The sequence below is a fragment of the Ammospiza nelsoni genome, chromosome 7 (genome assembly GCF_027579445.1).
Source record: "Ammospiza nelsoni isolate bAmmNel1 chromosome 7, bAmmNel1.pri, whole genome shotgun sequence".
Classification (NCBI taxonomy): domain Eukaryota; kingdom Metazoa; phylum Chordata; class Aves; order Passeriformes; family Passerellidae; genus Ammospiza; species Ammospiza nelsoni.
The window spans coordinates 23170328-23182587 of NC_080639.1; the positions used below are offsets into that span (position 1 = coordinate 23170328).

General features: G+C 36.6%; 1 protein-coding gene across 8 annotated transcripts in view; it reads right to left on the reverse strand.

Annotated features, from left to right (window-relative positions):
* Positions 1-12260, reverse strand: part of SLC4A10 (solute carrier family 4 member 10) — a 146994-nt gene that overhangs the window by 37166 nt on the left and 97568 nt on the right. For 6 of the 8 annotated variants that reach the window (XM_059475481.1, XM_059475483.1, XM_059475479.1 and 3 more), the window contains 5 exons: positions 8217-8308; positions 3655-3812; positions 1758-1845; positions 1129-1275; positions 460-560 (listed from right to left, as the gene is read on the reverse strand). In XM_059475481.1, coding sequence (XP_059331464.1) covers positions 460-560; positions 1129-1275; positions 1758-1845; positions 3655-3812; positions 8217-8308 — 586 coding nt within the window. The remainder of the gene's footprint in view (positions 1-459; positions 561-1128; positions 1276-1757; positions 1846-3654; positions 3813-8216; positions 8309-12260) is intronic. The other 2 variants (XM_059475480.1, XM_059475486.1) reach the window with 1 other exon arrangement.

A 12260-nucleotide genomic window follows, 5' to 3' on the forward strand; every position in this document is an offset into this window, starting at 1 on the left:
TTCTGTGTACTGCAGCCACCAAAGTTACCACAGCCTCATGTACCAGGACATATCATGGCTTACTGAGGTAAAAAAGAAATGCTAGAGCTGCCCAACCCAGAAACTTCAACTACAAAAGAGCTGTAAGTATTCACAATATATGGCACAACACTATACCAAGTTTCCCTTCATCCTGTACAAAACCAAGAAACATTAATCAAGTTTAAGAAAGGTCTGACCTTTGTAAATATTAGAGAAAGGAGGTTGCAATAAATACAATGAGAAAACTCAAACCCTCTTGCCCTCTCCTGCTCTCTGCAAATGAGCATGTATTGTCCTCTTCAGCTACGTGGCACATGCAAATCAGGACAAAGGCCTGAAAGAAATTATGCACCAAGACACTTCTGAGAGAACCAGACCCTTGTGATTCCCTCTGAACATCACTTTGAACACCTAAGATTTGGAATATGATTCACTAACTTTCCAGTGCGCTGCAGTTCTGGTCCAGAGTGTCCCCCAGGATGTTCTGCTTCCCCATGGGCTGCAGTTCCATTTGGCACTCCTGGGATCTTACGCTTCTCCTACCAGAAGGAAAAAATATTTCTCATGGGTTTTAGTACTGAAACAGGCTCTGAAAGTTAAAAGCTTAAACATGAAAATTTAATTTTAAGATTCGTCAGCATGAGCTTCTCATAAGCTGTAAAGGAGTTCTATTACCAGACAGTTAATAGTGAAAAGAATTGTGATTCTATGAAATTTAAAGAACTGATCTCAAAAAAATCTTGTATCAGAAAACATTTTAAAGAGTAACAAGCCTTGATCAATTCTTGCAATAAGCTTAGAACAAAAGCAAACGATGGCTATTTGGAATATGCAAGGATGCTTAAGACCACTTATCCCTGAATTTACTATCTTTAGATACAACTGCCTGTATTTACTCAGGAGAGAACTAGTACTGAACTAAACCAAATGTCAGCACTATACTGTATGCTTGCAAGTCAAGGGTTCTTCTAAAGAAAATTAACCTAAAATAAAAACAGCATGCAAAACATAGTGACTTTGCTAAATGCTAAATTAATGAGACTTAAATCTACATAATAAAAATTCACTACAACTTTTAAAAGTGTCTGAATTTTACACTGTACAAACCTGAGAGGGAACATTTTTAGGTGGTTCTATTCGAATTGTTGGGTCCCACTCTCCAGGAGGGAGAACAGTAACCTGATCAAGAAACTCATCAATTCCAGACACCAAGTCATTGCGGTCCTTTGCTTTGTAAGCAACATCATGGAATACCTGTGAAAAATAGAGACGTGTGTGTGGGAGGAAAAAGAGATTGAAAAGCAACTGTCTCTAAAATAACGGCCCCACTTCTCTGAAATAGAGCACACTTTGTAAAGTTCCCACCGAACAATCTCAGCTTCAACTGAAAATAGCTTCTGGTACTTAGCTCTCATAGAGATTCCAGCAGCTACAGAAAAACATCTTTATGGCGTCTAAATATTTGAGAGATTTTGCAGTTTAAACAAAATTAAATCCACTCGAAAGCAACTGTGTAAAATGGAATCTTATTGGTGAAGACATCTTTGCTTATGAATATCGTTTCTCCTTTTGTTATCCCCTTACAGCAGTATAATCTGGGCTGTCACAGGATCATGAAATGAGTTAGAATGCTGGTTGTCATCACCAGAACGATTAGGGACATTTCATCTGAAGGATTGGAGATTCCCTATTACACCTCTTCAGTTAGTACAAAACTGAACCATGAATAAAAATACCTCATCTGTCATTAGTGTTGCAATAGATCTTCCAATCTCATGGTATTGTTGGCCTTTACCCAGTGGTCCAAGAAGAATGAACAAAAATCTGCAAATTAAAAGTAAATCTGAGAAATTGTAAAGCATAGATGGTTGAAATGAATATAAATATTACAGAAATATCTAAAATGTGGACTAGAAGAATCTCTCAGATAAACACTATATATAATCTCCTTCAAGATCCTCACACATGCATTTAAACATGAAGCTTTGCTTAGAAAAAGAATATGAAAATAGCTTCCAAAAATATGTCATAAACTTAACAGTCAGTCTTGATTGAGGCTACCAAAACCTCCTTACATAATAAACCTTAACTTACATAATAAATGTATACAATTCTAATCTATGTACAGCACACATTATTTTACTTAATTCTGTTAATTCAACAGAATAGTTATGGTTACATAAATTATTGCAAAATTGGAGATGTTAAATTTACCCAAATAAAATAATTTAAAAATAATTTTTACTCCCATTAAGGCTCTGGACAGTCTCTACTTGAGGCTGTAAGCAAGTAAAGTTCTATAAAAGGCAAAGGATTTGTTCAAACAAAATAACTAAAACTCTCAATTTTGCTAAAATGCAAAAGACAGTACTCTGATGTATATTACTGATTTTTTTTATTGCATACAAATTTTTGCAGAAACATTTTATTGTCCTAATTAGTAACTATTTTCATTTTGACCAAAAATCAAGAAATCTGTTATTCTCCTCTTTGTAGTTTTTTTTTCTTGTCGGAATTTGGGAGAGATTACAAGGAAAAGCTTTTTCCAAAGCCAATTCCCTCAGTGTTTCTTATACACATGCAAAAACTAGAAAACATCAAAAAGGTAACATCCAAAGTAACTACAAAGTACAGCTCAAAGAAAATGTTTATTTGGTTAGAAGCAAGAATCTGAGTCTCAGCATTGCATTTCATAGCATAACATGAGTGTGATATGTGAGTGCCCTGAGCATCACAAACTGGAATACAATACTGCATACTGTTGGAATTCTACTTTCATAGAAACTAAAAGAGGGAAGGGGAAAGAAAGACAGAATGTGTGCAGAAACATATGCACAAATTAATTTAAAAAAAAAAAAAAAAAGGGGAGATGGGGGGTGGATTCCGCAATAATTGTTAAGTTAGTGAACACAGAAATGGGAAAATCACTCTGGAGTTTTGATCTGAATTAACCTCAGCAGGACACAATGTAACCACAGATCTATCCCAATTTTCTTCTATTTGAATACAAGGTCTATTTTAGACTTTTTTTTTTTTTAATTCCTCAATTTGTTTTCAGAATCAAAGTACTCCATCAGAAAAAGTTTCAACTTGGAAAAAATTAATTAAAAAACAATTTATAGTTAAAAGTCTCATTTTTTACCATGCAAAGTAAATTTCTGAAGAAGTAAAAATTTTTTCAGAATATATTTACAGCATGTTCTCAATCCATTCACTCACTTTCCCTAGTCAACCAAATTAAAGTTTGCTTTTCGCCTTTTCTCAATTCCATCTTCATTTTGTTTTAGTTCTGTACAAAATGATGCAGTATCACACAAGTAGTTTCAGTTCCAGATGAAATATTCTATGAAGTTGAATATTTCACCTTAGTAAGATACTTCATCTGGAGTAATACCAGTTTGCTTGGATAAACTGTGTGTTATCACGTACATTTCTACATCTGTGAAGTACCCAAAACTAGCATGTGTCTGAATATACCCACACATCATTTACAGGGGGAGCGGAAGGCTGAGAGATGTCTCTGTCAAAGAGCAAACCAAATTCCTCACTCAGTAAATGGCAAACCAAAGGGTCACATCACCCTGTCCCCACAGGGTCCTCAGGGGAACACGAAGCAGGACAGCCCAGCTGTACCTGGTTGGAATTGGAACTTCAGCCAGGCCTGTGAGCAGCACTGCAGGAGACAACCTGACAAAAGCCACCACGGCGCGGTCCAGGAACTCAAGCTCACCAACCAAGATGTTTGATGCTTCAGCTCCAGGTGGTATCTTTTTCATGAAGTGTAGGTCAACCTGGGGAAAGTATATTAAATTACAACCTAAAAGTTACTCACAGGGGTTTTTTCTTTCCCCTGCTTTGTTGACAGAGTCTTTCTGATCACTGCACTATAACCTTGGCTATTTCAGTTGAGCAGTTCCACTGTTCTTGTCTGTTGAATATTTTTCTTTCCATAAAAATGTTTCTCTAAACCAAACTAGATATTAATTATTTGACTGATTTTGCTTGGAAACAAAGCACTACAGAATTAATTTATAAAGACAACAAATAAAATTCAAAATATTTTTAAGAATATAGGATAAATATCCTAGTAATGCTTTTTATCTATACTCATAACAGCATGAATACTTAATAAAAATCATAACAGTAGAAGAAATTAAGACACCTTATTTTTCCATAATTATCAATTCTGGAAATCATTAATTCATAGCTCATAGTTGTTGTGTTATTATCTCACTGATAAGAACAATAGATTCCACTACACACAATTTTCCTTTTTCTACTCTGAGAAGCTTTTTTGTTTTCAGATTTAACAGAAGACAGTTACCCTTCTGCTGAAGTAACAGAAAATAAACTATCATGAGCTTTGACAGCCTCAAGAGCAAGAAGAAAGCAGAAGAAAAACTTTGGAATTTTAGGCAGCAATGTTGATTTTTGCAGAATGATAGAAAAACAGAGACACAGCTTCATCATGATATTCCTATAATAAGCTCAAGGTATTTGTGAAGGATTTTATGACTCTAGACTTTTCTCTCTAACAAAGACTGACATGGAGTAATAAAGTATATAATGTATGTCTAATTTAATTATGCACCAGTATTGTCTACATTTCAAAATGTATGAATTTTGTCATTTGCTTTCCTTTTATTAATCTAAACACAACAACAGCAACCAAATCCAATATAAACTGTTAAAGTGGACCATTTTAATGTCTATCGTACAGCCATCTGTCAGTACTAGTTTGCATAGTTTTTGGTAATATTTAGAAAATTGTTTTCTTGCAAATGGCTCTGGCACTAAATCAGAATTCAGATATAACACAGTTGCCTGTGTAATGAAGTCTTGGTTTGCTGATATCACAAAGAGATATCTAATGCTTCCCTAAGCTACAAAGATGAATAAACACCTCACAAAGTTAAACAAGAACCAGATCAACCTGGAAGGTTGGAGACCAAGTACTTTTCAAGGTAAATTGAAAAACTGAGGTAAATTCTGTTCTCCACTCAAATAATGAAATAACTCTTCAGGATTAAATACATAACTGAGGTTCATTCTGCACCTAATTTTGGTGTCACAGGTTATTTGTAATTGAGAGGAAGAAAGTAGTCTTTCAGGCATGTAGAAGTTTGCATTCTGTGCTGAGTTTACCTTGTGAATGGATGGATTAAACATTTAAATGCATTTAGCATTTAATAATTTATGTCCCATATACAATATGCTACAGTTGTGACAATGAGCTCCTCTAACATACAGATCACAAGATTCAAATTTGAAAGAAACATTCTGTCTCCTGTCTACAAGAAAGTATTTCCAGACATTTCCTGTACTATTTCTCAGCTTGAGATTCTAATACTGTCTAATATTGTTTAGGTAGTGAAGAGAACCCCATTGAAAGGAAAGTAGCTGGCAGAGGAGCAAACTGAGCAAACACACCCAAACCCCAAGGGCACTGCTTTCACTGCATAATGAGAGTGGAGGTGGTCCTGGAGGGAATTTATGGCAGTGGCAGAAGCTACACATGTAGAATGCTTCATCTAACCTATGCATAATGCATCTCTTATCCCAGGTCTTTAGCTGGAGAGACCTGATGTGCATCTTAATCTGCACCCTAACCTAAGTCACATTCCTGACCTGACCCTAAATAGTCCAGGCAAGCTCCAATGAAATATAAAACTGAATAACAAATGCAGAGACCATGTCCCTCCAGGGCAACTCAAAGACTGAAGAGTGGTGGACATCTAACCTGAAACCAAACATAAACTGACATGAAGACAAACTAAACCCAACATCCCTTCTTAGTAAAACATATTAATCAAATTTATTTATAAGCAGGCATTCAACACCAGTCAGTTGCTTCACATTGCATTTGAAAGAGCAAACTCTGTCAGAATGGGACAGGGGTTTGTCTCAGAAATGATGTTTCCACACAGAGCACAGGGATGCTGCTGTGAGAAGGGATCTGGGTACAGTCTCTTCATCCGTTTTGTGTTTCAGGAGAATTAATGTTCCCTTCAGTCTTTGGCATAAAAAGTAGAAATGAGCCAGGTGAAGTTCTTAAGCCATCACCCCCATTCTGCTCAGACAGGGGCTAAAGTGGTGCTGGGACAGATCACCTCCCCCTCACCCTGAGAACACAAAGTCCTGGTGGTGGCAGCAGAGGAAGAGCAGTGACACATTTACAAACAGCACAAACCATCTCTCCATGCTCCTGAAGTAACACTCAAGACACTTTCAGTGCCTGTCTCACATTTTTCATAGATAGATACCAATACAATCAACACAGTCTCAATGCAGTTTCCAGATTAAGTCAGCTTTTTGAATCAGCTCCAAATTTGGAATATTAGACATAGCCCAAGGGAGACAGATTAGCAAAGAGAGAATATGTGAGGTAGTCAAAGGTGCTTTTTTTGTAGAAGATAAATGAAATTAATATCTGGAATGAAATTAGAGCAAGAAATCACAATACTCAAGAGAAAATTACTGTACTGCTCTACTTTCCTCTCAATCTGTGCATATAATTCCAATTATAACCGTTGGGAGTTATTGCAATAGCACATTTCAAGGGGAAACTGCACTTATGCATCTTCAAAAGGATAAATGGATCTATTTAAAGTCAGTCAAAAAGAAAGGTATTAGATTACAATCCTTTACTGTTATTTCATTCCTCCTAACAAAAGTTCTTCCTTTCATATTCCTGACTTCCTTGTTGGTATCCATCACTGTTGAGGTTAGAAAAAGATGAAATGTTGATTTCTTCCAGCTAGTTTAAATGGGAATAGCTCTTTTGATCAGCAAAGCTGCAGCACTACAAAAATAATGAGTGAAAGATCAAATGATGCAGCTCCCATTCTTGTTTAATACAAACAGAATTTCAGTTAGAGAACTGATTGGGATTTGGATCCTAAAACACTCAAAGCAACTGGAGAAATGTTCAAGAAAAGCACTACTGAAACTGAAGTAATTCCCTTCAGTTCTGCATAAATTAATTTTGAATAGATAATTATATTTATATTTTATAACCTTTACCAATTTTACATCTTGATATTAGAGTACTGGCAAAACCAATTAGTTTTACTTAAGACTTTAATATAAATATCATGAAACCAATATTGTACTTGACTGTTTAAAGCATAATTTTAGTTCGAAATGTGTTTAAAGGATTATTATCAGATTTTTAACAGCTTGCCACTGTTTATGGATGTTCTCTCTGCCTCTACAGAAATGTGGTTCATAATACATTCCCAGCCAGCCTCCTTTTTTCTCATTGTCATTGACAGAAAGATCAGTTTCCCCTCTCATTTCAGCCATATACAATTCATAGTCTAGAATGTTCAGTCAAAAATTCAAATGATGCAAATAGCTACTGCTGCTAGGAAATAAGTCTGGCACCAGATGGAGCAATCACATAACTCTACTTTTAGCTCAGCTGCACTAACATTAAAATTCAACAGACTCAAAGTGCTGTTCTTCAGAATTTTGGTTTAAATCACCTTTCTTCACTTACTCAACCTTTGTTGCACTAATGTGTCAGCTGAAGTCATCCATCCCTGTCAGGCCTGTCATCTGTCCCCATTGTGACTGCCTTAGGTACATACAGACTTCTTACACAAATGAGGATTCTCCTTCACATTAAAGCTGAGGAGCTGTTTGCTTTTCTTTGCTATCTAACATTGAACTGTCATTGCAATCTCCACTACTGAACAGTTAACATCTTTTGTAAAGTGTACTGAAAGATCTTGGCTTGCCAGAAGAATTAAGTTGTAGGTTTACAGAAACACATTCTGTTTGAGACATCTGGAATCCACGAGTTCAGGTTATAAAAAGCATAGTTTGCATTCACACATCACTTCTACAGAAAGTAAAAATCTGAGGTAAATGTGAATTATAGGAATTCTGAATTACTTTCCTACTTAGATAATTTTCTGTTAATTTGTAACGTTTCTCCTACAAATATACACCTATGATATTAAATTTATCTGTGTTCCTAAACTGTGATTTCCTCTTACATATAATTTAGAAAGAAAATGTAAGATTCTGTTTTGTCAAAGAGAAACCGTACTGCAGTGCACACAAAACTTCAATGCTAAAGTGAAATCTACACTTTACAGATTTTCCTGACTTGCATAGATTCATTTTATTTAATTTTAAATATCTGTTTGGCAGCCAGGAAGCTCTCTTCACCATCAGTGAACACTTACCTTGCTGAAGTCAACAGTGCTGTTTTCTCTGCTCACATCATTTTTGTTTTCATTACAGGCTGGAGTAGCCTGTGGGGAAACAACCTGACCTGCTAAAAAAAGTACCATTATTACAGGTCTATAAATAAAGCAACATCCAATGACACAATTATTAGAGCTCTGCATACATTTCATATCACAGATATATGATGCACCTAAACATGGCATTTTAATTAAAAACTTATTTAGAATAACACATTCTCAAAAGATAGAACATTCATCATGTGTAGCTAGGAATGTGAGAAGGTAATTTCAAAAATATAAAAGATACTGTTGGATATTAGAAGACAAAATTTCTATACCAATTAAAGCATACAATTCTAAAGATATACATTTGGGGAAAGTCCTGCCTTCACACAGCTCTTGTAAATAATTTGAGGAGCTGCCAATTTTGGGTAATACCTGTCTACAAAAGTAATCCTCATTGACCTAAATAGGATTATGAATTTTCACAAAGTTACTCATGTGTATAAGAATGTCCTGATTATAACAACTACAAAAAACAACATAAAAGTGGACTGGTATAAAAATAAATATATTGGAAAATAACTGATTTATAATCTCAGTATTGAAAAATGTGATTATGGACATGTATAAAACAAATGTTTCAGTAAACACATTTTCAAAAAAAATCCTGTGAGGATTCAGTAAAATATTTTTTTAAAAGTATTAAAAAATTTCTCAAGATGAGAAATGTTTTAATACACCTCAGTCTTGTGGAAACAAAGAGCAAGTATTTTGGCAAACAGAATTTTGCCAGAAAAAGCTCCAAAAGAAAAAACAAAGTCGAATAACAAGTCTATGTCAAATGAAGCATATTTTTACTTAAAGCCAACATTGCCCCTGCACGTGGCCAGAGCCTACCATGCACAAACCGAGGGTGTGGTGCTGGCACAAACCCCACAGGGCACAAACCCCACAGGGGCACTGGCCATGCCCTGCTTGCCTTCACTCTTTCTCCCTCTCTGGCATGTCAGAAGCCACACACAGCTCTGAGCACCACAATAAAGTACAAGAGAAAGTACCAAATATATGAGCCAACTATCTCTTACTGCCCTAACACATACCCAGGAATAACTACAGAGTCCAGCTGGCCCAGAGTCAGCATCTCATGCCCAGCATATATTTGTTTCCATAGCGAATAAAGTCTCTCATATGACTGAGAAATGATGATGTGAAAACATTGGTTCTGGTGAAAAATCAACCTAAACTTGCACAGTAACAAAGACCATATGTTCATGATATTTGAAGATGAAGACAGTCAGGAAGTCCTAAGCTCCGCACATTGTCTGGGCAATGCAGGAGCCACAGTGTGGCCCCTCACTCCTGCAGCCAGGCAGGCCCCGGCCTCAGCCTGGACACCGAGCACTGAGCAGGCCCCGGCCTCAGCCCGGACACCGAGCACTGAGCAGGATCAGCCTGGACTCTGAGCACTGAGCAGGATCCAGCCCCAGCCTGGACACCGAGCACTGAGCAGGATCAGCCTGGACACCGAGCACTGAGCAGGATCCAGCCCCAGCCTGGACACCGAGCACTGAGCAGGATCAGCCTGGACACCGAGCACTGTGCAGGATCAGCCCCAGCCTGGACACCGAGCACTGTGCAGGATCAGCCTGGACACCGAGCACTGAGCAGGATCCAGCCCCAGCCTGGACACCGAGCACTGTGCAGGATCAGCCTGGACACCGAGCACTGAGCAGGATCAGCCTGGACACCGAGCACTGAGCAGGCCCCAGCCCCAGCCTGGACACCGGGCACTGAGCAGGATCAGCCTGGACACCAGGCACTGAGCAGGATCAGCCTGAGCAGGACCAGACACTCGCAAGGGCCCCTCAGCCCCTGCCAAATGCTGAAGGATCCAGTTTCTGTCACAGCTGAGCAATACAGGAACCCTGAGTCTGGTCATGAATTCCCAGCTGAAACACTTGCTCAAGGAAAATGCTGGTTTTCATGAAAATCAACATGTCATTTTCCACTAGACAAATCTCCCATGACATAAAACAGGTTTTAGACTCATGTGTGCATCCTTGCAGCACAGACAGATATTGCACTTTGATTAGGTAGTACATTAACAGAATGTTTAAAAATATATTGCTAGAAATCCTATCTTTAAACTGAAAGTACTTCCATTTTTCTCTCTGATTCAGGGCAAGGACAGATCAAAATAAGAATAGAAATCAGGGCTTTTGTTCAGCTCTACAGTGAAATAAACAGAGAATGACAAACAGACATGACAAGCGTGTAAATGTAAGCAAGTAGAATAAAAATAAAGTCAGGATTCAAATTTACATATAAAAAAATAAAGGATTCATTTTAGAAATCCACATATTAATGTAAATTAAAGGAATATAAAAAGAAGCTATTAATTCCTACACGTCACAGGAGAAATCTTTTGCAAAACAGAAGCCTGAAATTATTACATATGCAAGGTGTTTACAAACAGTCATTCAATTTGTCTGTTTTAATTAGAACTGAAAGAAAAACAGAGTTCCATCATTGTTACGCCATCATCTTTACAATATGTATTCCAGGGCACTACTTCACATTGTAATTATTTTTCTGTATTGTTTATTTAGCAGTCCTTGAATTATTTTCACAGGAATCATCCTGTAGTATTACAGCTATTTAAAATCCTTAATATAAAAATTATATAAATTTTATTTCTAATCTATTTTGGAGATTTTATTAATGTGACAAAAATAATCCTTCCCCTTATTCACACAGCGAGGGCATAAAGCACTCAGGGAAAGTTTCTGTCTTAACTCGCTCCTAAAAACTTAAAATCTAGTAGTAATAGAAAACCTGCTGACTCTTCATTTTTTTCTTTTTAAACACTCGTCTATACCCAAGGATGTATGAAAAGGGAAATAGTTGTAATAATTACTTATACTAATATACATATTACATTAGAAAGAAGCTACAGGAAAGTAACCAAAATAGTAGTTCATCATCTTTCTTTGCTAATTAGGCATTTGCACTTGTTTTTTCTGGACCCAAAAATTCAAGAAAATGAGAGCAGAAATATCTGCCAGAGAAAAATATATTGACCAACAAAGGAGTCAAAGCATGGATCACTTGTTTAAATACTGAAGTTTTAACATCATAATTGGAGGTGTCAAAAGCAATCAGCATAACAGTCCAGAGGACTTTTAAACATTGGGTCCACCTTTCTTTTAGGAGAAAAATATGTAAAGATATACATATAAGGAATAAAAAGCCACCACCAGTAAGTATGTGAAGTTTTTAAGAATAGCATATGTTCTTTTTCTGTGCCAACAGAAGACCTCAAACTTTGATTTACCCATATGCTGGAGTAATCTGAAAGAACACAAGTTTTACCTTGAGGCAGAAAGACATGTTTAAATAGCTCTACAACTTCGGACAGCTTTCTGGATCATGGAACAACAAGTTTGGGTTTTTTACTGTATTGAGTAGCAATCAAAGATACAAGGCAGAGACAACAGGTAATCTCTTTCCACCAAAAAAAAAAAAAAAAAAAAAAAAAAAAAAAAAAAAAATCAAAGTAACCCCAAACTCTAGCCAGATTTTAAATGTTTGTCATGGTTTACTACTTCTTTTGTTTGAGCTAAAAATAAGGGGTTTAGGCTGCTACAAATGGTGAAGGCATAAACCATCAACTCCCTACAAGAGGGAATAAGAGCAGCAACAGCCTCACCATTCCACTCTTTGCTGCCCTCTCCTCACCAGCTCCATTTCAACACTCCAAGCAAAATGGTTATTTACACCCTGTATGGGGTAAATACAGAATTTTGTTCTTCTAGAGTGCAATGTAATACTTTTAGTCACTATAAAGCTGAAGCCTGGATTTTTCCTGCAGTCCACCTACATAAAGCACATGAAGAGCTGCATTCTTCAAGAATTCATCAGAGCCATTCACACAGTTTTAGGAATCAAATGCACAATGTGGTATAATTGAAATATCCAAGGTACATACAAAGGAACTTAATACATAACAAATAAAATCATGCTGTAATTAGTGTAACA